The sequence below is a fragment of the Leuciscus leuciscus genome (assembly GCF_965113295.1).
Source record: "Leuciscus leuciscus genome assembly, chromosome: 19".
Lineage (NCBI taxonomy): Eukaryota > Metazoa > Chordata > Actinopteri > Cypriniformes > Leuciscidae > Leuciscus > Leuciscus leuciscus.
In genome coordinates, this window is record NC_138743.1 from 2,491,275 (window position 1) to 2,518,681 (window position 27,407).

The 27,407-nt window shown below is 38.1% G+C and overlaps 2 protein-coding genes across 2 annotated transcripts; both read right to left on the reverse strand.

Moving 5' to 3' along the window:
* Positions 1-27,407, reverse strand: LOC309482027 (solute carrier family 22 member 23). Its single transcript, XM_082147214.1, has 10 exons — positions 26,569-27,407; positions 23,566-23,669; positions 23,326-23,480; positions 15,610-15,778; positions 12,866-12,993; positions 12,389-12,491; positions 10,542-10,753; positions 8,106-8,138; positions 5,387-5,510; positions 1-2,878 (listed from the first exon to the last, which is right to left on the reverse strand). Exons 1-10 carry the CDS (start codon positions 26,947-26,949, stop codon positions 2,512-2,514), a joined length of 1,776 nt encoding a protein of 591 aa, XP_082003340.1. The 5' UTR covers positions 26,950-27,407; the 3' UTR covers positions 1-2,511.
* LOC309482330 (uncharacterized protein) lies at positions 12,498-12,860 on the reverse strand (the record flags this gene model as incomplete). The annotated part of the gene is made up of 1 exon (XM_082147680.1): positions 12,498-12,860. A coding segment is annotated over one exon (363 nt), but the record flags the coding sequence as incomplete, so codon positions are not given.

The following is a 27,407-nucleotide window of genomic DNA, read 5'->3' on the forward strand; positions in this document are numbered from 1 at the left end:
TACTGTATTAAAAATGGTATTTATTCACAAGTGCAATGTCTTAAAATGGACTATTAACATGTATGCAATTCTCATTTCAGCCTAATCGTCAAAATGAGAGTCAAATACAGAAAAATACGCTTATGTTTAAAATGTTTCAGTCTCTAGCACAAATGTATGTTTATGCACTCCATCTTTGAGTGAATCTCGTTAATGTGTGTACAGGTCATGTTTCAAGCCAAAAACTAAATGATTATTTTTATTTTTACTTTAGTCTATTTAAAATAAACTTTTTAAAATAACAGCCTGCATTGCATTTTTAATTAATATTTTAATATATTTGTATTTATTTATAATTAACCAGTTTTTTTTTTTGGGTGTCGTATACTTACAATTGTGCTTGACAATTTTAATAAAATTTTGTTTTTTTCAATGAGAGATTTTTGGTCCTAAAATAGGTTTCATTTTCTTTAAGAAAAATATACTTTGTCATTTCTTTTCGATTTTTGTAGTGAAAAATGGCCTGGGCATGTTATTGTTTTTGTGAGATTCACTCATAATGTGCTTTTTTTCCCCCCCAATGTGCTTTAATGTTTTGAAGTATTGTGGAGTGCGGAAGCTCATACAGGACAGCAGCCGAATGCATATACAGTAATCTTACAGAGATGCGAGTATTGATCCTGTGCTTGTTTCTTATGACTCACTATCACTCCTGCCGTTAGGATGTGAAATGCCACGACTCATATTCAGAGATGAATATATATATCCCAGAAGCCTGTTTACACACAATACCTGCAATCACAGTTTAAAACCTTGACATGTTTCATTAATGTCCTGCTATAAGTTAGGGAGGCTGTTTTTTTCTTCTTCTTTTTTCTTAATTTGGTTCTATATTCAGTAGTTTGAGGATGAACAGGAGTTTTGTGATGTTCAAGTTACTCCACAGCTATTCTACACATTAATAATAATAATAATAATTGATAAATATACATGAAAACACTCAGCAGCCCTTCTAGTGGTCTTGCTCCACATCAACCAGAGTTCACATTTAGGATTTGAGTAAATGAGTAGATGTCATGAAAGCGTGTCTGGGTCACATTTCACTACAAAATCAAAGGATAAAAAAAAATGATATTATAATATTTATGCATTGTGACTTTATTTTCATTTCCCCTCCTCCTAAATTATCATTAGCACAATGCAAAATTAAATTACCATAATGCATCTGCACATTATTCTTATTTTTCTTATTCTTGATGATTGTCATTAAATTCTCATTACTTAAATGCATTTATGTTTTTACTTGGCAAATAACAAACATCAAGCCAGTACAATACTCAAATAGTACATAAATACTTGAAATTTTTCACATCACATTAATAATACGGGAGGAAAATGTGTCACAATGCAAATGTGATTTTGATGTGCGATATGACCCATGACCCTTCCACCACAGTAACTGTTCACCAGATGAAGGTTATTGAGTTATGAATGTTTACATGTTACGAGCGGACCATTAAGTTGTGCTGTTGTATTTTTTTAAGCCATCATCTGTCCAGTTGTGGTTTCATACACGTTCAGTTCAGATTCATCTGGCCGACTCATGATTGCTTCTCTAGTTTTAGTGCAAAACAGACAGACTAAAAAAACCTGAACATAGTGAGGTGCGCACGAACACGACGGGGTTCATTCATGACACGTGAGCAAAACTCATTTCTGTTGCGCTCGACCACCATTCCTATGAGCATTACAACCAGGGCTTGACATTAACTTCTGGCTAGTGCTTTTCCAAAGTTACTAGCCACTCGTCATTTCCACTGGCCACAGTTTTGACATTGATATCATGGGGGAAAACTGCCATAATGATATTTTTAATATCATCTCATAATTTGGCAGCGGGAATATTAGGCTACTGTCACTTTAAGACCTGACGCACGGATCCATTATACTGTTACACATGCGGTTTCCTTCTCAACGGTTTACATTCACTTAAAACATGACGGGAATACTCGCCTTTTGACATTATTTTGTGTGATTTGACTGTTTAAGCGCAATAAGCAGTTAAAAATATTATAATTTTTTTATACTGACACTTTGGGTGCGAGCACAAAATCGTCAGGAATGAGTCAAATTATGCGCAATTCCACGCCGAAATTCAAGCCCTGTGACACAAAAAAGATTCACTCGTGTCCTGAATGAGGCCCGTCGTTCCTTATCGTCGCCATTCTGTCCTTAATAAATACCAAACATTTACCAAACTTACAAAAAAGCACATTCAGATCAGTGAAACTCCTCCACGAGGTTGTTGTTCGGTGACGTTAAATTAGTGGCCGTTCGAAAAATAGAACTCCTTTCGCTGAATGCAAGTTTAAAATAACATTTTCAGTTTCTCTTCTGCTGGTTAATGAGGCGTTTGACACGTTATCAGCACATCTGTCCGTCTCCGTACGCGGAGGACGAATGAAACTCTTTCTTTACAATCCAACCGATCGCTCACACTGTTCTTCGTTTGGCCGTTCTTAGAAAATGCCGTCATGAAGTCCTCACGCCGTTGGCTGTACTGTTGCTAGGCACTGAGCCGTTGCCGGGGGTGACGACCTGGTGAAGGGGCGTGTCCTGAACGCGCGAGTATTCCCTGACCTCGGTTCTGGCCAGGAGGTGGTGCTGTTCTCCGGGGAGGATGGGCCTCCTCAGAAGCCCCTCCCCCTCAGCGATAGTCTCAGGCAGTGGTTGGCCGGCGGTTTCCGGTAGCAACGGTATGCAAATGATGCAGAGCAGCGTGCAACAGGTGAGGATCACATGATGCAGGAAGAAACCCTTCTGATTGTGGAGCTCCATGAGCGGGGCTGTTAACATGCCGAACCCTGCGCTCGCCAGGACCAGACCCACGCCGCCACCCCTGTGACCACAAACCAGAACACACATTCATCACACCGAAGATCAGGTAATGGGGTGTAACGATTCCCTGATATTATTGCGATACTTCAAGACATGATAAAAGGTTAACAAAAAATGCACTGTTGGTTAAAATGCTAAATTTGTTTTACGTTGTGTGTGTAAATGAACAGTCTTGGACTTGGTGTTGAGACTCTTTCACTGACTAGATATATTTAAATTGGTAACATCAGACATTTGGCATTATCAGGACCCACAAATATTCCCCCATTGCATTATTATACATTATATTCAACACTATATATAGTAGTTTAATGTAGTACTGACAGTAAAACTTGAATTCCTTCCTCACACAGTAATTTTTATTTTGGGTGAACTATCCATGATACATATTGTTGCATTTTTGTATTGTGATATATTGTGAGATGATATATTGTTAGACCCCTATCAGGGTAATGATGTTTATTGCTGTTTGCTAAGTCAAGCATGCTAGTATTAACCCTATAAAGCCTGTCATTCTTCATCATTTGTGAATTCAGGTCTTCTGTTCTGGATTTGGTGTTTTCTTCATATTAACTCTTAATTTTATAATGCGCATAGCTCCAAAAGTTGGACACTTAGAAGACTGAAACCATTGTCCTCTAGATTTGTCTTTTTTTTTCACACCAAAGGGTTAAAGGACAACAGCTTTGTTAAGTCGGCTAGTCAGGAATGTGTAAAATAGGCGTTCTTCATGTTTAACGTCTATTCCCAATTAACACACAGACCGTGAAAATAGAAAATCACATGTTTTAAATCAGATTATAAGTATAAAATAAAATAAAAAGGTCATCTGGTCAGGCCATTCTAGATATAAATAGACTTGTGTTTTCTCTGATTTGTGAAATCGTTCAAAGTATTACTAACAATATCAAAGTTATTCTTACGTTTACTTGATAAAAATCAGTCAAGATTTTACAGTAAAAAGACGTGAGCTGAAGGAGGAGGTTTTTACAATTAATATAATCTTAATTTCTACATTTACTAATACACTATTAAAATCAAAAGTTGTATCTGTTAGCTACTATTATTGTATGGATCTGGTACACAGCAAAACATGCTTTTTCCAGTCCGAATATCAAACATTTCTTAAATCAAGATACATTTACTAAAGTAGTAAAATAACATAAGATATTAAGTCTTGTTTTCTGGGGAAATAAATAAAAAATTAAGTGAGTTTTTGCTTAAAACAAGCAAAAGGATCTGCCAATCTGGTAAGAAAAATAATCTTGTTTCTGTTTGAATGAACATTATTTTTCTGACCCCACTGGCAGATCATTTGGCTTTTTTTAAGCATCAATTCACTTAATTTTGATTCATTCCCCGGAAAACAGGACATAATATCTAATGTCATTTTACTCATATAGTAAATGCATCTTGATTTAAGAATTTTTGATATTCAGACTGGAAACAAGACAAAAATACTGAGTAAGAAAAGCATGTTTTGCAGTGTATATCAAACTAACAATGAATATGAGATGTATTTTTATTAACTAACGTTAACAAAGATGATTAAATATGCACCTTAATCAGGGATTGGCAGTATTTCAGATACATGTATTTAAAATACGTATTTGAAATACATAATACTATTTTGTATTTAAAAGCCTTTGGAAAAAATCAAAAGTAATTTGTATTTAAATACATTTAAGATGAGTATTTTTGTATTTTCAAAATACATAAAATACTTTTTGCCAGTCAGCCTCTTTATCAGGGTATTGAGTTTGTGCATCAACTAGTTCAGACATTCACTATAGCTCAGCAATGGATCAGCGATTATTTTTTATAAGGTGAGAATGTCATGATCAATTCTACTTGTTGATTAAAGTTAAAATAGTGCATTATTCACGTCAGTTCACATGAAAGAATAAAAGAGCACAGACACGTGGGAAAATAGCGTTAGCCAATCAGTCTTGACCGGTTGTTGATTTTGATCAACTAGCTTGTCAAATGTGTTTAAAGCATCACTGCATGTTAGGGCTGGGTGATATGACACATCATAGCAATGATATAAAGTGTGAACTGATGGAACTTTTTCTAAATCGTTTACATATAGATAGGCCTATTTGTGGGGTAAGCAAATTTATCTGTGCAGTATGGAAATATCTGTGCATTTATCCGGAAATATGCTAAGAGGGGAAATATGCTAAGAGGGGAAATATGCTAATACGGGAAATATGCTAATATTGGAAATATGCTAATATGGGAAATATGCTAATACATGAAATATGCTAATACGTGACAGTACGTCAGTGGTCGTGTGCGGAGCATGAGCAAAATGACATCATATTGCTCAGAAAATCCAAATGGCTTGTTTTTTTTAAGTGTTTAGGCTTTTTGAGGATACAAAAAAAAAAGGAGTGAATCGATTTTTTTCAAAGACACATTTAAATGCAAACGCCACATAAACGTGACTTGTGCTTCCGCTGACCCCTTTAAGAGTGATCCGACAGACAGACTGATGTGTGCTGACCTGATGACAGTCGGTGTGATCTCTGCGCAGTAAAAGATGCTGAGCGTGCTGACAGCGTGAGACGAGAACATCCCGATGATGGAGAACGCGTACGAGAAGCGCCGATTCAGGGTGTCTCGCAGGACTAGGACAGACAAGAGAACATTTCAGACCTCAGGCACTTCAGACAAACAGATCCAGGGTTTCCCTGTCTAATGACCCCTATAGCAACACTGCTAATAACTGACACTGAGCATGTTGTGAAATTAATAACATGCACATAAATGTTTAAATATATCTTATAGTAAAATATTTGCATTCAAATCAATGTAACAATTTATGCCAATATGTTGTGAGTTACTGTACACAGACATGCATGCTTGTGTTTTTATAGACGAAGCCCTTTCCTTTCCCAAGTCATCACTGATCGTTTTAACAAGAAAAATAATATGTATATAAAAATATTAAAAAGCCCAGTTTTGCTGGTTTAAAGAGTAAAAACATAAATAAAAAGGAAAATTGTGCGATTAAGTTTAACCCTCTGGTGCTGTTCACGTGTCGGACAAAAATGACCACTTTTTTATTTCTATGAAATTAATGTACTATATTTAAGTTCGATAATGTTCGATTTCATGCTACTAAGTTATATTTATGCAGTAGTAATAATCTATTTATTCACTTTTTGAGCATAGACCTGAAAATGACTTAAACTGTGGTAAAACTTGAATGCTTTAAAGGACAGACATAAGTTTAATGGCCTGAATAATAAATGAATATGAATATCTGAACATGCAATATATCAAAAGAATATATTTTAGCTTCATGCTTTCTTTTTTTTTAATCAAAACTTGAATGTGGGCAAGTTTGATTAAAAAAGCAACATTGTGCGTCTGTTTCTTGTTTGTATCTGTATCTTGTATTTTGATCCGGAGATTCTGTACTCATTCCGAATGTGCGTAATAGCGCCCCCTACCATATAACAGTGAAAACACGGAAAGCTGGAGAAGTCCGGCAATGGTGAGGAAAGAGTTAAAGACACTTGGCAGATTATTGCTAAAGTGAAAAAGTTAAATTTTACTGTCATGAAAAAAACAAAATTTTTGTTTATATGTATATATTTTCCAAAACTTTTTTTTACGCTAAAATGGTAAAAAAAATTAAAAATAAATCAAAGCCATAAATCTAAGCATGTTGAGTTCCAGAGTTGAGGTTGATATCTCAAAAAATGAGCTTTCAGTGAGAGTTTGTTTGGGTGCAGTACCGAACGCTTCCACTAGATTATATTCGTTCCCCACTCATCTGCACCTCAAAGAGCACAAGTGTGACTATTTTCTTTTTTCAGGACCATTTAACATTTTCAAATCATGTCCATGATTTTTGTGTGTGTTCACACAGCTAGTGCCAAACACTTTACCAAGTTTCAAATCATTCCGAGTTTTTTTTACTCAATGTAATAAGATTTGGGTCAAAAATGACCATAGAGCACCAGAGGGTAAAATAAGTCTGAAATAGAGTAAAAATAAAGTGACATTGTGGAAAGGAAGAAATAAAGTCGCAATTACCTTTTATATTTATTTATTTACTTACTAAAGTGAAAACAGGCTTCCATAAGTATATATACACTTAAGATACTTTATAACAGTGGTTCTCCACTGGGTTTTCCCCAAGACCGAACATCAGTCATTCCCTCATCCTTCCCTCGGGTCATTTTCACCCGAAACTCATTATAAAAATATATTTTTTTAAATTGGGTGTTCATCAGAGGGGTCCAAGACCCTAGGACTTCTTTCGCACTTGAACCACGAATAGGTCAATATGATTCCCATAGGAATGAATGGAATGCGAGGAATGTTTCAGTACACATAGACAAACCTAAAAATGCTCAAAATTCAAACCTAAAAATGCTACATACTTTAACTTTACCAAAAAAGTATTTGATAATGTCTACATGTGTATCTGAATGCATACTGAAGAGAAACTGACTTTAGGACCCAGAGGAACAGCTCATTTGCTCCATATAGAGCTATAAGGCCATCTAGAGTCATGAAATATCATCTTATATTATTATTTTCCCACAAGAGGTCGGCAAAGACTCCCAATGTAAGATATTTTGAGCTGAATTAAAAGGATTATGCATGAAATTTAGTTGAAAGAATGCGAGGAATGTGCTTAAATGACTATTTATTTATTTATTATTGACCAAATCTGGTTATTTAAAAGTAAATAAATGAATTAATAATAATAAATAAAAAAATCCCCCCCCCCCAAAAAAAATTGCATTAAGAAATAGAAAAAATATTACCAAAATAAAATAAAATAAGCTTTCTGGACAGCAAAACAAATTAAGTATAATTTTAGGGTTTCAGGGCTAACGAGGGAAAGATGTGTTACAAAGTGTGAGGGAAGGATGAGAGTCATTTAGCAAATATAAAAAAAATAATGTCTTAAATTCTGAAATGTATTCACTGGTTGTGTCTTGAGTTGGATAAACTTGCAAGGATAAACTGGGTTGTATATTTTTAAAACGTTGCAGTTTTTCGTGGTTTTCATTGAATGTGTCACGCAACCTGTTCATGTTGGCATATATTACTGATTTGGCCAAGTGAGATGAAAATGCATCAAAATAATGAGATTTATTGGTCAAACTTAAACATTTGGATAATAAAACCCTGCTTTTCCACACACAGTTGAGAACCACTGCTTTATAAAACAATTCATAATACTTTTTGTTTAGTTTTACCTGCATCGTGCCGAAGACTGTACTTCCCGATCACTGTATTAGGAGAAAGAAGACACAGTGAGGACAAAACACAAGTGTGTGTGTGTGTGTGTGTGTGTACAGTTGAGCAGGCCGAGCTGTAGCAGTGATGCTAACGCAGTGATGATCATGAATGTCAGTAGTGTGTGTGTGTGTGTGTGTGTGTGTGTGTACAGTTGAGCAGGCCGAGCTGTAGCAGTGATGCTAACGCAGTGATGATCATGAATGTCAGTAGTGTGTGTGTGTGTGTGTGTGTGTGTGTGTACGTACAGTTGAGCAGGCCGAGCTGTAGCAGTGATGCTAACGCAGTGATAATCATGAATGTCAGTTGTGTGTGTGTGTGTGTGTGTGTGTGTGTGTACGTACAGTTGAGCAGGCCGAGCTGTAGCAGTGATGCTAACGCTGTGATGATCATGAATGTCAGTAGTGTGTGTGTGTGTGTGTGTGTGTGTGTGTGTGTGTGTGTGTACGTACAGTTGAGCAGGCTGAGCTGTAGCAGTGATGCTAACGCTGTGATGATCATGAATGTCAGTAGTGTGTGTGTGTGTGTGTGTGTGTACGTACAGTTGAGCAGGCCGAGCTGTAGCAGTGATGCTAACGCAGTGATGATCATGAATGTCAGTAGTGTGTGTGTGTGTGTGTGTGTGTGTGTGTGTGTGTGTGTGTGTGTGTGTACGTACAGTTGAGCAGGGCGAGCTGTAGCAGTGATGATCATGAATGTCAGTTGTGTGTGTGTGTGTGTGTGTGTGTGTGTACGTACAGTTGAGCAGGGCGAGCTGTAGCAGTGATGATCATGAATGTCAGTTGTGTGTGTGTGTGTGTGTGTGTGTGTGTGTGTACGTACAGTTGAGCAGGCCGAGCTGTAGCAGTGATGCTAACGCTGTGATGACCATGAATGTCAGTTGTGTGTGTGTGTGTGTGTGTGTGTGTGTGTGTGTGTGTACGTACAGTTGAGCAGGCTGAGCTGTAGCAGTGATGCTAACGCAGTGATGATCATGAATGTCAGTAGTGTGTGTGTGTGTGTGTGTGTGTGTGTGTGTGTACGTACAGTTGAGCAGGCCGAGCTGTAGCAGTGATGCTAACGCAGTGATGATCATGAATGTCAGTAGTGTGTGTGTGTGTGTGTGTGTGTGTGTGTGTGTACGTACAGTTGAGCAGGCCGAGCTGTAGCAGTGATGCTAATGCAGTGATGATCATGAATGTCAGTAGTGTGTGTGTGTGTGTGTGTGTGTGTACGTACAGTTGAGCAGGCCGAGCTGTAGCAGTGATGCTAACGCAGTGATGATCATGAATGTCAGTAGTGTGTGTGTGTGTGTGTACCTACGTACAGTTGAGCAGGCCGAGCTGTAGCAGTGATGCTAACGCTGTGATGATCATGAATGTCAGTAGTGTGTGTGTGTGTGTGTGTGTGTGTGTACGTACAGTTGAGCAGGCCGAGCTGTAGCAGTGATGCTAACGCAGTGATGATCATGAATGTCAGTAGTGTGTGTGTGTGTGTGTGTGTGTGTGTGTGTGTGTACAGTTGAGCAGGCCGAGCTGTAGCAGTGATGCTAACGCTGTGATGATCATGAATGTCAGTAGTGTGTGTGTGTGTGTGTGTACGTACAGTTGAGCAGGCCGAGCTGTAGCAGTGATGCTAACGCAGTGATGATCATGAATGTCAGTAGTGTGTGTGTGTGTGTGTGTGTGTGTGTACGTACAGTTGAGCAGGCCGAGCTGTAGCAGTGATGCTAACGCAGTGATGATCATGAATGTCAGTAGTGTGTGTGTGTGTGTGTGTGTGTGTGTGTGTGTGTGTGTGTGTGTGTACGTACAGTTGAGCAGGCTGAGCTGTAGCAGTGATGCTAACGCAGTGATGATCATGAATGTCAGTAGTGTGTGTGTGTGTGTGTGTGTGTGTGTGTGTGTGTACGTACAGTTGAGCAGGCCGAGCTGTAGCAGTGATGCTAACGCAGTGATGATCATGAATGTCAGTAGTGTGTGTGTGTGTGTGTGTGTGTGTGTGTGTACGTACAGTTGAGCAGGCCGAGCTGTAGCAGTGATGCTAACGCAGTGATGATCATGAATGTCAGTAGTGTGTGTGTGTGTGTGTGTGTGTGTGTGTGTGTGTGTGTGTACGTACAGTTGAGCAGGCTGAGCTGTAGCAGTGATGCTAACGCAGTGATGATCATGAATGTCAGTAGTGTGTGTGTGTGTGTGTGTGTGTGTGTGTGTGTGTGTACGTACAGTTGAGCAGGCTGAGCTGTAGCAGTGATGCTAACGCAGTGATGATCATGAATGTCAGTAGTGTGTGTGTGTGTGTGTGTGTGTGTGTACGTACAGTTGAGCAGGCCGAGCTGTAGCAGTGATGCTAACGCAGTGATGATCATGAATGTCAGTAGTGTGTGTGTGTGTGTGTGTGTGTGTGTGTGTACGTACAGTTGAGCAGGCCGAGCTGTAGCAGTGATGCTAACGCAGTGATGATCATGAATGTCAGTAGTCCTCCTCTCCTGCCGAATCCTCCCACCACCGGAAACACCAGCACACTCGAGGCGAACGCGATCGCAGCCACTGCGTAATAATGCAGGTGAGACTCGCTTTCCTCCAGAACACTGCGAGCGAAACAGTGATGGATGCCGTAGCCCGTCAGCCTGAGAGGAAGAAAGAACCATTGATTATGTGTTGAGATGAGAACGGACGAGCAATGATGATTAGCTCGTCCTGAAAGCCAGTCGCCGGCGCTGTAAGTGCAGCAATGCAAACCTGCATCGTCTAGATCAGGGTTTCAGAGGCAGTCCGTGGAATCGTTTAGAGATGTAAAACGTGCAAATATACAGTACTGTGCAAAAGTCTAAAGTTAATATGAAGAACATGAAGAAACAGAAGAAACTGAGACAAATCCAGAAGAACTGCAGGAACGTCTCCGAGACGCTTGAAGAAACCTTCCTGCAAAGCTACAGGACTGGGAGAAGCACTGGCACTCGTGTTAAAATGCTGAAAAGTGAGAATGCTTTCAAAAATAAAATCACAAATTGAATTTATTTATGATTTAACTTCTATTAACTAATTCAAATCAATATATGGTGTAACGACCCTTTGCGTTTAAAGCGGCTTTGTCCAGGTACAGAAATAGTTTTTTTCAATGGGACTTTTGCACAGTACTGTATACGTAATAATAAAGAAGATTAAAATAAAAAAAATAAAAAACGGATTAAAATTAAACAACATAAATTAATGAAAATTAGTTTAAAATAAATAAAACTTAGAAATGTAGAAAAATAAGAAATGTAAAGAAATAATGAAGTAAAATAAGTAAATAAAAAATTTAATTAAAATAAATAAATACTTTTAGAATAAATTAAAATTAGATTAAAACAAATTTATTTTTTGCTTCCTGAAATGTGGAGAAGAAACAGTGGACAGATGTAAAAAACAAAATTAAAAATAAGTTTAGAATAAATAATAGTTAGATAAAAATAGATAAAAATTATACAAAAATTTTTATAAATTAAAATGTAGAGAAGAAACAGTGTAAAGATGTAAAAATCAATAAAATTAGAATAAAATTAAAATAAGGTTAGAATAAATAAATAAATAAAATTAGTTTAAATGAATAAACAATAGATTAAAATAAAATATAGATTAAAATAAATACAAAACAAATTGACGAAAATAAAAAAAGTTATTAAAATAAGTAAATAACAAATCTAACAGTACAAAAATAAATAAAAATAATGTAAGAATAGAAACTAAATATCTACCAAATACGATTTTAGTAATTATAATTATTTATAATAGTAATTTTTCCACACTATTTAAATCTTATGAAGAGTTTCCCTGATATCTGTGTGTTTGCGGTGCATTAAACACTGAAAGCCCCTGATCTAGATCACAGAGAACAATCCCAGAACAGATTCATTTAAATATTATAAATCTACTTTCCTTCCAAAGGTGATTAATATGAGCTCTGATATATCAGTGCTTCAGATCGCTCTATCCGTCAGAATCATTTGTTAACAAACAAGTATTCATTACAAGCTCATTGTTTCTGCTTTAAATTATTACATTGTTTAAATGAAAAAATTTTCACTAACTGTGATCTAGAATATTTCTGAAATACATAACTCAGACAGTTTCCTCTGATAACAGATCACTGTAAATTGTAATGTGGACTCATGCATTTTCTGTAAAGCTGCTTTGAAACGATGTGTGTGTGAAAAGCGCTGTACATATAAATGTGAATGAGTTGAATATTGTGAAGTGCATTTGGAGAGACAGACACTTACGAGTTCACACACAGGACCACGGTGTTCTTCCACAGGTTTCGGGTGCCGGTCAGTTGTGTTACGCACGACGTCTTTGGCTTCTGTTGCAGTTCTGTTTCCAGCTCTATAAACCATCATCATCATCATCATCATCATCATCCTCATCATCCTCATCATCCTCCTCAACATCATCCTCATCCTCCTCACCATCCTCCTCATCATCCTCCTCATCATCATCATCATCATCATCATCCTCATCATCATCATCATCCTCCTCCTCATCATCCTCATCATCCTCCTCATCCTCATCCTCCTCATCATCATCATCATCATCATCCTCCTCCTCATCATCATCATCATCATTATCATCATCATCATCATCATCCTCCTCCTCATCATCATCATCATCATCCTCCTCCTCATCATCATCATTATCATCATCATCATCATCATCCTCAAGGTAAAGCACTGATCTCACCTCTACGACGGCGAGCTCACCTGAGAGGATGCCACTGGGGTCGGTTGCCGTGTCGACGCTGTTGCTATGGGCGATTCGGTACATTTGTCTCTTGGCTCTTTGGTAATGTTGAGTGGCCAACAACCAGCGCAGGGATTCGGGAAACATCCTGACATGAGAACCACGAGAACCGGAGCATTAGTTCTGTCTAACATCAAACGCTTTATCTTCTTGGTAACACTTTACAATAAGGTTCATTAGTAACATTAGTTAATGTATTTACTAACATGAAGTACAAACAAAGAGCAACACATTTTGGTCACACTTTATTTTAAGGTGTCATTGTTACAGTGTAATTACATATTGAAGTGCTAAGTAATATTAATAAACAACATGTACTTACTATAGGGTTAGGGTAGGATTAGGGTTTGGTTGAGGGTTAGTTGCATGTAATTATGCATAATTTACTGTTATTACTACGGTAAGTACATGTAACATATGTAACAAGAACACTAAAATAAAGTGTTACCCACATTTGTTACAGTATTGATTAATCTTTATTAATGTTAGTTATAGCTGTTCATTGTTTGTTCATGTTAGCTCACAGTGAATTAACTAATGTTAACAAATACAACCTTTGATTTTAATAACGTATTAGTAAATGTTGAAATTAGTATGAACTAATATTAATAAATGCTGTAGAAGTATTGTTCATTCTTAGTTCATGTTGACTAAGGTAATTAACTAATGGACCTTATTGTAAAGTGTTACCGTCTTCTTTTTATGTGTTGTTTCAGGATGGTTACATTTGAAATAGATTATAGACTATCATAATGGACTAAAGCAGCAAAACAAAAAACTCATTCAAGATACGGCTCAGCAATTAATGCAAACGGTTACAGAAAACAAAACACTACTGAAGTATGTAGAGAAATTGTGCTCAAAATATCTGTCTGAAAATACATGCAGAAAACACAGTGGAAAACAGTTCTGCATCTAGACATCAAGTTTCACACTAAATGCCTCTATATAGCACACAGTGTGTTTATCGTGCAATTTATACGCGAAAATGAGTTTTTACGTGCATATGATACAGACGCATTACAGACGCATTACAGACGCATTACAGACGCATTACAGACGCATTACAAACGCATTACATACGCAATACAGACGCATTACAGACGCATTACAGACGCATTAGAGACGCATTACAGACGCATTACAGACGCATTTTCATGAGATCAGGCTGCAAGTTTACTTGCTACTAAGAAAATGTAATGGTGAAATTCACCAAACCTAGTGATTACACAGCTAACTAGCATAGGGGAGAGCGGGGTACACACTAACGCGGGGCTAGTTGTCACACACACGGTTTAAAACTTTACACTCATGCCAGCATGATGAAACTTAGTTGCCATATCAACACTATATGGAGAAAGAAAAAAGCCAAAATTAAAAAAATCTTTGGAGGATATCACTGAACATTTATTTAACCATAGCAAAAGTTAATTTCTTATGCAAATTTTTCATCTCTGTTTATTTATTTTTTACATTATTTGGATCTGATGTTGTTTTTAATCTTATATCTGTTATTTAACAGTTGATATGGTTGTTTAATGCTGATCTAACCAGCAGAAGACACTCGCCGGGTTTAAACCCCAGGTGTGCAGGCGGGGCATGTTGTCACACTGAGTTACAATGAGCCCCTATTAGAAGAACTATGATCTTCTATTCTATACTTGAAACAAAACCACATAATTGTACTAGACGTGTGTAAATGTGGGAAAAAAATTATTCTCTGAACCCGAAGTGGATTTCCACAAATCGTTCTCCCCTATGTTCTATCAAGCTTTTGCTAACGTTCCCATTAGGTTATAAAAAACGTTACTTGTGAATGTTCTAAAGCACTCTTCCTCATCGGTCCCCCTACAGGTTGGAAGCGGAATTGTCCATTACCGCTGTCGTAAATAAGTTAGCCTACCGTCGCACGCACGCTATCTGTTTATCCAGCGCCGGCTTTGGAAATAAAGATGTCCACAGACCAGGTAGAGTATGATGCATGATTTTATAAAAGTATGATGTATTGCGACATCAGAAACGAAGAAAAACTAAATAATGACTATTGTAACGCTTGACTTAAAGCAAGTCAAATTTGTAGTTTTTTTATGTCTCATTCGAACTACAGAAACGCGACCCGATCTGGCAAACTTGCATAGTGTGGTTATAGCAGATAAAGGGCCGCAAAGCAGAGGCAGCAGTGCCGTTCACACTGTTACGACTTGATGAACCACTGATACGATTTTGGAAACATTATTTTAAGGTAAAAAAAAGTTATTTTGTGTTGCTTTAAAACGGCCCGTTTTTTAAATGTAATGCGAATGTAAAGTAAACATCTCATCATTCTTCAAACTGATTCGGAATGTTACTTTTGAATTTTTGAATGAACATGAAACTAGTGGCAACATTTAAAAACGAAACGCTTCAGGTAAAAACATTCCATGAATAATATTTTTAAAGCACACATTAATAAAGACCAGATAACTTTAAACAAGTGTTTTATTAATGTTCCTGGAAGAACGTTTGCTCATGACTTTGAGAGAACCTTAATGTTCTGAGAACGTTCCCTGTTGGCTGGCTTGGTTCTTCCTCATAAACTGGATTTTATTTCCATGCATTGCAGTCAGAATTTTAATTATTTTTTATTAAATAATAAACAAGTTTTTAGTGTTGCATGCATTGGTAGGAGAACCGAACTAGTGTTTCTGTGCTTTATGAGTCTTACCAGACATACGGCAGCATGAGCACAAATGGAGCGATGATTACAATCTGAAGAATCTGCCAATCACGGCACAGCGCCGCTAGACCCGGCATCAGCATCTGCCCTCCCACGATGATCAGACTGGCGATCATGGTCATGGGGAAACGCCATTTGGGCAAACACAACTCAATCCCTGAGAGACGGAGAGATCACCACAGAATCAAAACAGGACACTTCAAGTCATGAATTCATAAATGGACAATTCTTGTTTTTTATGCACAAAATTATTTTTGTTAAATTCATGTTCCTCATAATTTTCCCTCGTTAATTCTTCCCTCCCTCTTGCAGCATCTCTTCTCTTCTCTGATGACGAGGGCGGGGCAACCTGTCACTCACATGAGATCAGCCAATAGCAAACCACAACCATCCAATCAATTCCTCAAGAACAAAATCAAGCCCCGCCCACATTTGTTCTTGTTCTAGAAGCGTTTCAATCGGATATACGTCACTATAGTGGAGAAAAGACGAGCACAACTTTTGTTTCATGCCGACTTTAAAAAAACAGGAGATCCATTTAATATTAGATTTTATATATGTATATATATATATATATTCTTTTTTATGTAGTAAATTGTATTTTTATCATTACAAATTTGTAAAACACAAATATATTTAAATACATGACATGTAAGAATAGAAATGACATTAAAGTAAATTTTTGTTTACTATAAATGCTTCTCAGTACATTTTACAACTATACTTCAAAGACAATAAATGACCAAAAAAATTACATATAAAGATGTACTTAAAGAGACAGTTCACCCAAAAAAGAAAAATCTGTCATAATTGACTCACCGTCAAGATGTTCCAAACCTGTATAAATGTCTTTCTTCTATTGAACACAAAGGAAGATATATAAAAAAAAAATATATATATATATATATATATAAATATAATCATACTATGGAAGTCTATCGTGCCCCACAACTGTTTTCTTACTGTAATTTTTACTGTATTTCTGATCAAATGAAATGCAGCCTTTGTAAGTGTCGAGAAGAGACCACAGTGTAACGTTATACTACAACATGTGTGTGTCTACTGTCTATGTGTGAGTAACTCATTCATTTTGCTCTTCAGTTGTCCAAATAATCTCCCAACAGATCAATTTGTCGTCATGAGTGGATATTAAACAGAGAAGATATGCTGGTTATTCTGTGTTGCTGAGGTTATTCTGAAGATGCATTTAAGAGTTTTGTCTCTTTTTTTCACCTGATTTGAAGCCAAACACCATAAAAAATCTTTTATGAAAGTGAAAATCTTGTTGACGTTATGGCTCCCTGTGTAAATCATTATGATATCCATTATAAACAAAAAGCTTTTGAGAAAATTGGGCGCCGTAAAGCATCAGACTTCAAATGTCATCGGGGGCTGAGCGAAGCAGAAAGTAGCTCCATTAAAGTAAATTAATGAACTCAGAGGTGTTCCGGCGATTGAACACACACACACACACACACACACACACACACACACACACACACACACACACACACACACACACACACACACACACACACACACACACACACACACACACACACACACACACACACACACACACACACACACACACACACACACACACACACACACACACACACACACACACACACACACACACTCCCTTGGCCTCTGTAAAAGCTACTTAATCAGCATCACTTAATGTTTGCTCATCAGAAAACCACTTTCTAAAGCACACAGAGAATTAAACAGATCACATAAATTAAACTGTGTGCTTAAAGCAGAACCTGGGCTTACAGAGACTTTTTTTTACCCCAAAATCAAAAGAATAGGCTATGTGTGAAATTATATTTTGCATAAAGAAAATAAGGACAACTTTAAGGCTTTGTACATGTGAGATATTTTAGTTTGTTTGTTTGCTATTCTTATTCTTAATATATAAATTAAATGTAGTATTTAATATCTTTCATTAAAAAATATAAATATACACAAAACATTTTTTTTTATATATATATCTAGAGCATTCTTGAAACTCTAGAGGACGCAGGCTAACGGTCCGTTACATGCAATCACATCATTACCACATGACACAATCTGATTGGCTCTGCTGATCCTGCAGCCAATGAGATTGCTTGCTCAACATTTAAATAGTCTGGCTGATTGTTTGCGGTAATAATAATAATAATAATAATTCCTCTGACCCCCTCCCCCTCCCCAGCTCCACCTGCCCAGATCTGATACGGGATTTATGTGTGTCTGTTTATGCAGCAGCTTCTTCTGTTTTACTACTTGGTGATTTCAGTATACATGTTGAAACTAGTGGTGGGCAGATCGAGGCTTCGTGGAACACTGAGACAGTTTAAGCAAATGTGCCGTATTGTGTCGAGGCTTCGAAACAATCCGACACCCGTCTCCATGGTGACCCCTAGTGGTCAGAACAGTGTAAATGCAACAAAAACCCAGGACAAACATGCATAAAAACACCTCTTACAAATCTATTACAAATTTTTTATTGAAAGTAAAATCTTTCAAATGCAATTATATAATCATCTAATAAGATTATCAAGTGTCTGTATGTTCTTTTATAAATTGTCAGGGTTTGTTTTGTTTGTTCTATGAATAGCTCAGCTAAACAGGTCAATAAGAGACTATTAACTACTATTATTCATTTTAATACTAAATGTATAAAACTGATCAGAGATCAGGTAAAACCCACAGACACGTGTTCATTGGTTGGCAGTGACTCCTCATGATTCATGGGTTGACCGAGATCATCGCCCACCAGACGTGAACCATCGAAATTTGCGAAGTGTTTCGAAACGATCTGAAACAGTTATGACGTAATGAAGCCTCATTTACTGAAATCTCGTGTGTCTCTGGCAGTTTGAAACATGCTCCGGTCCATTGATTCGGAAACAAAAGATTCCTAAAGGTTTCGAAGCTTCATGAAGCAGTGTTTTGAAATTGCCGTCACTAGTTGAAACTGATCATGCAGAATCCCATGGCCTTATGCCAGTGTTCGAATGTTTTTATTTCTTACAGCATGTGGATTTTCCTACACACTCAAACGGTCACACACTTGCTTTGTCCTGTTGGTTTACATAATGTTTCTGTGCTTGATTCTCAAATTGGTATGTCTGATCATCTTTTCATAGAACTAAACTCAACTGTGAATTGCCTCTTCCTAGGCTGATTTTACTGTAACCTCAACTCTGTGAATCCACTGCTGTTTTCCAGATCTGTGTAAACTCACCTTTCCGACTTAGTAATGCTTCCTCTCGACTCAAAACACTGTTTTGCATAGTCATTAAACTTACTAACCTGACATGAGTAACTCAGCTGAGCTCTGCGGGTAATTTCTACACTTCAGTATATATAATCTCTTCCAGTCTATAGGCCTATTCGTACAGGACTCGTTTTACAAGTGTAGATGGAGTAATGTAATTTTAGCACAGGACGTCTGTAATATTAATGGCCAATTCGCACGGGATGAGAGATCTCAGTAAAACTATCAGAAGTGGGAGAGTAACTCGATTTACACACCGCCGTCACTCCTGTCCTCGTGTGTGTGTTACGCTGCTTCCTGATATCACGTGCGCAAACACACATAACCGATATTTATATATATAAAACAGTAAAGTCCGGTCGAACGATGTACTGATTAACTTCAGATTGGATTGTGTTGGTAATAGGCACTTATCTAACGCTAAAAGATGTTTTGTGCCTCTAACGAGTGCTGTCGATCTTCTCTCTGATCTGAATGGTGTGTGGAAAACACTTGCCACAGACTCGTCCCAGCGACTAGAACGCAACTGAATGCCTTTTCAAGCGTCTCCATACTCTGAAAAACCGCAGAAAACTACTTCTAAACAGGAAATTATGGAATATTTACGTACATATTTACAGCGGGTCTATTCGCACGGGATTAGCATCACCTGAGGTAATTTTCCGGACCTTTTTACTGAAGGTAAAAGTCGCTGTAATCTTTACTGACATTGTTCGTAATGATCACTGAGATGCACATTCAGACATTGATTATTACTTTACCCCACCTCTCCATGTTAAACCAATCCCGTCCGAATAGGGCTTTTGTCCTCACCTATCCTCTCACAGGACCTTCACTCCTGTCACCTTCACTAACTTTGACCCTCCCACCTCAGCCTATATCTCAGAGCTAATCAAGCCATCAAACTCGTCTCCCTGTCATCTTGACCCGGCCTCGACTGCCTTACTTGAAAAGTGTGCTCCTGTAATTTCACTGCCCATTCCAATTCTCATTTCCCAACTGCTTAATACTGGTTTTGTTAACCCCTGTTTTAAAGAAACCCGGCCTCGACCATTCTGACACGGCCAATTATAGACCAAATTTGCATCTTCCATTTCTCTCAAAGCTGCTTGAGAAAGCGCTTGCTGCTCAACTTCAGAACTATTTGTCATCACACAACCTTTATGAATGCATCCAATCAGGTTTTTGCACTCTCCACAGCACTGAGACAGCACTTCTCTGGGCTGTAAATGATCTTCTTATGCCCATCGACTCGGGCTCCATCTGCACTTTAATTCTCCTTGACATCTCTGCTGCGTTTGACACCATTTCTCACAGTATTCTCATCTCTCGACTCTCCTGCTCTTGGTATTTCTGGAACTGTCCTGTTTTGATTCATTTCCAACTTGTCTGACCATCAGCATTACATTTCTATCCGTCAGGCTAAGTCCGCTACGGCCCCTGTATCACACGGTGTGCAACAGGGCTCTGTTCTTGGACCTTTACTCTTCATCATCTGCATGCTTCCCTTCCCGTCAACCTGGCTTAAACTTTCATTGCTATGCAGATGAAATTATACATTCGTTCCCAACGCACTTTCTTCTTTTCCCATCAACTCCATTTTGGCTTGTATTAACTCTTAACTCTTTCCTCGCCAGGGTTTTTTTTTTTTTTGCCAGCAACCGCCAGCGTTTTTGATCACTTTCACAAAAAATTCATGGCCCCCAGAATATTTAGTTGTATGAATATCTAAACATGCAATATATATATATATATAAAAAAGAACAGACCCTCTCTCAGTGTTAGTCTAGTTTCATGCGTTCTTTATATCAACACTTAAATGTGGCTAAGTTTCATAAAAAAGCAACATTTTGACCAAAAACTTGAGAAAAATCATGTTTTTGTCAAAGACTACATCCAGATCAGGTTCAGAATGATGATCAGAACACAGATGGAGTAGATCGAGCTTCACAGGCCTATAGCTCGTCCTGGGTCAACATTTCAGTCAGTAACATTAGGCAGTTTTGATTTACATTTACATTTTACATTTATTCATTTAGCTGACGCTTTTATCCAAAGCGACTTACAATTGCTATATATGTCAGAGGTCGCACGCCTCTGGAGCAACTAGGGGTTAAGTGTCTTGCTCAGGGACACATTGGTGTCTCACAGTGGATTCGAACCCGGGTCTCTCACACCAAAGGCATGTGTCTTATCCATTGCGCCACCACCACCCTGTTTATATGCTGTTTAATGTTGAAGATCGCTTTATTTTACATATGCATATGATTGCATATGATATCGCATCTTCCTCACACGTGTTTTGATCATAGACTGTAGAAAATAATGGACATAGTGTCCGTGACGTCACCCATAGGTTTCTGAAGAGCATTTTTGAAGCTTTAAGTGGGCGAAGCCGGCCGTCGCGTCACTCCTGGGTAAACGTAAATGTGCGGCGCGGCGGATTAGCTGAGGTGACGTGACGCTAACAGACAGCAGACAAACGGCTAGTAGTGACATCAGCGGAAATCCACCTGTCACTCGAGTGGCCACGCCCTTAATTATGCAGAACTTTAAGGCTTAATATAATTAAAACGGATGAGTTGCAAAAAAAAAAAAAAATTCGTACCAGGCTGTAAAACAAAACAATTTCTGCTGTAAAGTTTTGCATATTAACATGGAGGTCTATGGGATTGAGTGTGTCTCTAGCGGCCAGTCGATGAATTGCAGATTAAGTCACTTAGGTGAGAGACCAGGATATTCAGAACTCTTTCAGAAGATGTGTCATAGCGCCCCCTACCGTATAACAGTGAAAACACAGAAAGACGGACATTTCCGTCAATGGCGGGGAAAGAGTTAATGAAATAAATGCATGGACGTATCAGATCTAGGCAGGTGGAGCTGGGGAGGTGGAGGGGTTAGAGGAATGAGAAAGCACTGCAGGACTAGCTTACCGCAAACAATCAACCATACTATGTAAATGTTGAGCAAGCAATCTCATTGACTGCAGGATCAGCAGAGCCAATCAGATTGTGTCATGTGGTAATGATGTGATTGCATGTAAAGGACCATCATTCTGCCCTTTTCCATCTCCGGAATATTGCTCGTTTATGTCCGTTTTTAAATATCAATGATGCTGAGACTCTAGTTCATGCTTTCATTACTCCCCGCCTAGACTCCTGTAATTTCCTCTTTTTCGGCGTACCCACCACAACACTTAATATGCTCCAATATATTCAGGACTCTGCAACCAGGGTCCTCACACACACCAAGAAATCCTCCCACATTACTCCAGTTTTATGCAGATTACATTAGCTACGTCTCCGTGTGCAATACAAGGAACTTCTCATCACATTGAAAGCCCTTCATGGTCTCGCTCCCCTGTATATTTCTGACCTCATTCAATTATCTACACCCCTGCCTGCTCTCCTGGGTCCTCTGAATCTGGTCTATATATATATACACTACCAGTGAAACGTTTGGGATAGGTTAGATTTTATGTTTTTAAAATAAGTCTCTTCTGCTCACCAATGCTGCATTTATGTGATTAAAAATACAAGAAAAACTGTACAAATTGTGAAATATTATTCCAGTGTAAATCAGCCGTTTTCTATGTGAATATATAGTAAAGTGTAATTTATTCCTGTGATCAAAGCTGAATTTTCAGCATCATTACTCCAGTATTCAGTGTCACATGATCCTTCACAAATCTGTATAATATGATGATTTGATGCTCAAGAATAATTTCTCTTTATTATCAATGTTGAAAACAGTTGTGTACAATTTTTTTCAGGATTCTTTGATGAATAGAAAGTTCAAAAGAACAGCATTTATTTGAAATAGAAGCTTTTGTAACATTGAACTCTACCGTTCAAAAGTTTGGGGTCAGTAAGAATTTTTATTTCATTTTTTGGGGGAAATAAATAAAAGAAATCAATACTTTTATTCATCAAGGATGAGTTAAACTGATCAAAAGTTACAGTAAAGACATTTATAATGTTATAAAAGATTATGTTTCAGATAAATGCTGTTCTTTAGAACTTTAGATTCTATATCTATACTGGAGTAATGATGCTGGAAATTCAGCTTTGATCACAGGAATAAATTACACTTTACTATATATTCGCATAGAAAATGGCTGATTTACACTGGAATAATATTTCCAAATTTTTTACAGTTTTTCTTGTATTTTTAATCAAATAAATGCAGCATTGGATGAGCAGAAGAGACTTATTTTAAGAACATACAAAACCTTACCGATCCAAAACTTTTGACTGGTAGTGTGTGTGTATATATATATATATATATATATATATATATATAGATAGATAGATAGATAGATAGATAGATAGATATAGATATAGATATAGATATAGATATATAGATATAGATATAGATATAGATATAGATAGATGTAGAAACCTCAAGTGAAAGAAAGGGAAGAGAATAAAACTCACTCAGGACGTAAAGGGTCAGTCTGATGGCCGCCAGACAGAATCCTTCGAAGAAGCGTAGCGTGCTGAACATGGCCATATCCACGGAAAACGCCACGGCTAACCCGAACACCAGCACGGACAGCACCGACACCAGCAGAACTGGGATACGGCCCAACCTGACAGGGTTTTTACAGTAAGAGTTATGAATATATACAGTATATACACGACCGTAACCATCATGCTACATGTTTGGTAACGTACCAGTCTGCCATCGCTCCCATCAGCAAGTACCCGAAAATGGACCCGACCAACAGAGAGAACTTGGCGATGTGAACCTTCCACTCTCCGTCACACACCAGCGTCCACTGCAAGCAAAACAACACAGACTGATACAGAAATATCACATGACTGCTGATATAGACCTACAGTCGAACCACACGCCTTCAACATTTCTCACATTATCTGTTTATTTGCTATAGGTTAGAAAATGGTAATAAAATATGAGCAGAACTCAGTTGATATTTGACTGGTTTTGTCCGTCCTTCTGTTAGACTGTCTCACACATGAATTATGTTGAATATCTGTCAGCTGTTAAATTTAACTACACAATTAGATAATACCAGTTTAGCTCAACCAATCACCAAGCAATGCTTCATTTTGTTCAGTCTGTGTGTAAAAAGAGCATTAGCAATTAAAGACAAAACACTTCAGCAAAACATGATCAGCTCAAAGTGTCTGAAGAATATCTGGGTATAATATGTCACAGTAATACTTTATTTTTCTCTCCTCACTTACATAAATTAACTATAGTGTCCTGATCACACTAGTAAAAAATATTTTAAAAATGATGTCTGGTGTCTGAATTTTTTATTGTATACAGCACCATAATGGTCAATCAAATCAAAATGTGATATCCAGTAAGTCATACAGGCCTGTACTTAAAATATATGGTGTAACCTCTCAAGAATATAGTGATGTTTCACCCTAAAAATATAATGTTTTGTGACATTATTTTCATGTCAGTTAAGCATTTTTCTCCAAAATAAATATAATTTTCCCAACGGGAATAAAAAACAAAAATGTAATTACTATAATGTGTAAAAAAATAAATGTAGGCTATTGGAATATTTATACATGATGAAAGTATTTAAATTCTTGTATTAGAGTATTTTCTATTGTAATGCAGTAAAAACAATTAGTGAATTATGTTTGAGAATAATGAGAATCAGATATAAACTCAAAGCCGAATCATCCAGATGCAATTTATAAAAGATTTGGTGGTGAAATGTGGTCAAATATCACGAAAACAATGTCACAATGCAACATCTTCTTGATGCAAACTATAATTTATTTCTTTATATTGATTAAAGATTGAGAAATCCCTATGTAAAAAAAGTAAAACACAAACACAAGTAGGACCTAAAATATCAAATGCATCCGGCATGACTCGCTCCACATTTAAAGGACATTGTGTTTCTGACATTGAAACGTGACAAATTTGATTAGAAATTGACCAATGCACATAGAAGTGAGTAAATATCCTCTATCCTGCAGTGTGTGTCTCATCCTCAAACATTTGTTTACATGAATGAACCTCTTTAACACACACTCAGTAAAGATTAGACTATCGGTGTGAGAAAGGACACACACACACACACACACACACACACACACACACACACACACACACACACACACACACACACACACACAGCTATTCGGCCAAAGAAACGCTGTGCATCACTTCTGTCAGACTCGTAGATAAACGGCTGAGTTTGAAGGAAAGCTTGTGCATGTTCTGTGTACATGAAGCTCTGAAGGGAAATGTGTGATAATGAGACAGAAGCTTTAGTTCTGCACGAGATGCACATGCATAGATGTCTATATGAGTCCCTCAGCATGCAAAGACATTCACAGGACTGTTTGTGCAATCTGACAGTCCCTTTAAACGCACATTATAGTTTTTGGGCCTCACAGTGCACATTTACACACGTTATCTGCATGTTTCTCTCTGCACATTTACACATGTTATCTGCATGTTTCTCTCTGCACATTTACACGTTATCTGCTCCGGTCTGGTCTGGGTGTAACACTGAGCTCTCCGTCTGATATGCACACTGTCACTCATAACCCTGTGACACTGCTGTATAAATACCTCATTTCCATGACTAACGGTGATCAATGCAACCTTTGATCAACTAAATCTGCAAGTGCAGCACATAATCGTAGGCCTATAGTTCTGTGAGTTATTCATATTAAAAATGGAGGGAAAATACCAGCTGATTTGATGTTAAATGCTTACAGATTTGGTGTTCAAGTGCATGTTCAGGTAGGCCCCAAATATAACATGCAGTGTGATTTCTCATCAGGAGTAGAGAGATAGTAAACATCAAACCGTCTGTTAGTTCTGCTAATAAAGAATATAAGATCCTTTACGTTTCCAGAGTATTGCACAGATGTCTCTGTTAAAGGAAATAAAGGAATAGTTCACCCACAAAATGTAAAGTCTGCCATCATTTACCAGTTTACTGTCATGTTACTGTTTTGTTTGTCATTCCAGACCAACGCAAGATGACATTTGTTAAGGCCATTCACGCATTTACAATGCATTGGTCAATAGTTTTCATAAAGTTAGGGAAGGGAATTTCCATTTCCTACAATCATGCATCGGTAGATTATAATTATTATATTAAAACATTGTGATTATGAGACAAAAAGTTGAAATTGTGTCACAAAATTCTAAATTAGGAGATAAAAAGTCACAAAAAGTTGACAGGTTGTGACTTTTTATGACTTAGCGTGTCAAAATGTTGCCTTTTTTTTTTTATCTCATTATGTCTTTTAATGTCATAATTAAGACATTTAATATGATTTCCCAAATAATATTTTTCTTATATGGCGGAATGTGCTTCCACTGAATGACAGACAGAGAAAAAATTCAAGCTGTTATTTGCTGACAATCTGCTGCATGTTCACCGCTCCAGCGCTCCAGTCCCCATTCACTCCCATTGTATAGAAAATAACTGTTCTTTTAAACACTGTTCGGTTAAACATCATCTTTTGTGTTACAATGAAGAAAGCAAGTCATATGAGTATGGAAGGACACGATAGTGAGTAAACACGACAGAATTTGAATGTGAATTTTAACAGATGACGGAATAAAAAATAAAAAAATGTTTAAGGGTGAACTATTCCTTTAAATGGAAGCTTTCCATCAAGCCGGAGGGAATCCTTTTTCCAAGGGCATCCATCAGTAGATCTTACCTTAGTGACCACATTCTGCTGCAGTCCCGATTGCAGCTCGAACCTCCACTCCGAGCACATACACGCCGTAACGAAGCCGTTCTCAGTGCCGTTCCCGATCAGATCCACGAATAAATCCCGTTCCGAGCCCGTCCCGTTCCCCGCGCGCACGCACTTCCTGTCCGGTTGACCGAGCAGAAAGTGATCGGAGAACTGGATGAACGAGATGAGGAAGGCAGGGATCCACGTTAGAGCCACCAGGCGCCTCTGATACCTCCCGAACCCCCCGAGGAACGGCAGAACCACCGTGTCCACCTGCGAGAGCCGCTTGTGCGGTTCGGACTGCGACACATTCCCGTTCTCCGCCGGTGCGTCGAGCCGGTCCAGCCGAACCGCATCCATTGCGCGTCGGTTTCAGGGTCTTTGTCTTAAAATCACACGCACACACACTGAGAGAAGTCTGAAGTCTGAACAGAACCCAGTCTGAATCCGAGCTTTGATAATCCAGTTGATGCGCAAGGGGCCCCATAAGGTCTTTGTCGAACCCGGTGGTCACAGCGCCATCGCCGGGCTGTAGAGACCCGGTGGTCTCCAACAGGTCCGCAGGTTACGCAGCTGATGCACAGGTGTGGCCCGTGTATCCATCATTGAATCCCGCTGAACTCACATCAGGGATGATGATGATGATGCTGAGCCCGTGAGCCGATCACACCCAACGCTCGCGCACTACCTCATAAATAACCCCTATGTAGGCTAGTGAAGGCTTGGTTATAACGCGTCGCACGCCCGCGTGCATCGCACCGCATCCAAAATGCAAGATCCGCCCTCGTCGCGCGCACCGAGCTCTTCCATTGGCGCGC

Bases quoted from the DNA above. Each gene is read 5' to 3' on its own strand.
- LOC309482027 (XM_082147214.1), bottom strand. From the start codon at position 26,949: ATGGATGCGGTTCGGCTGGACCGGCTCGACGCACCGGCGGAGAACGGG. The intron at 15,779-23,325 runs GTGAGTTTTATT...TCCGTCTCTCAG, and splicing joins ACTGACCCTTTACGTCCTGA to GGATTGAGTTGTGTTTGCCC. The intron at 12,492-12,865 runs GTGAGCTCGCCG...GATGGTTTATAG, and splicing joins CCCCAGTGGCATCCTCTCAG to AGCTGGAAACAGAACTGCAA.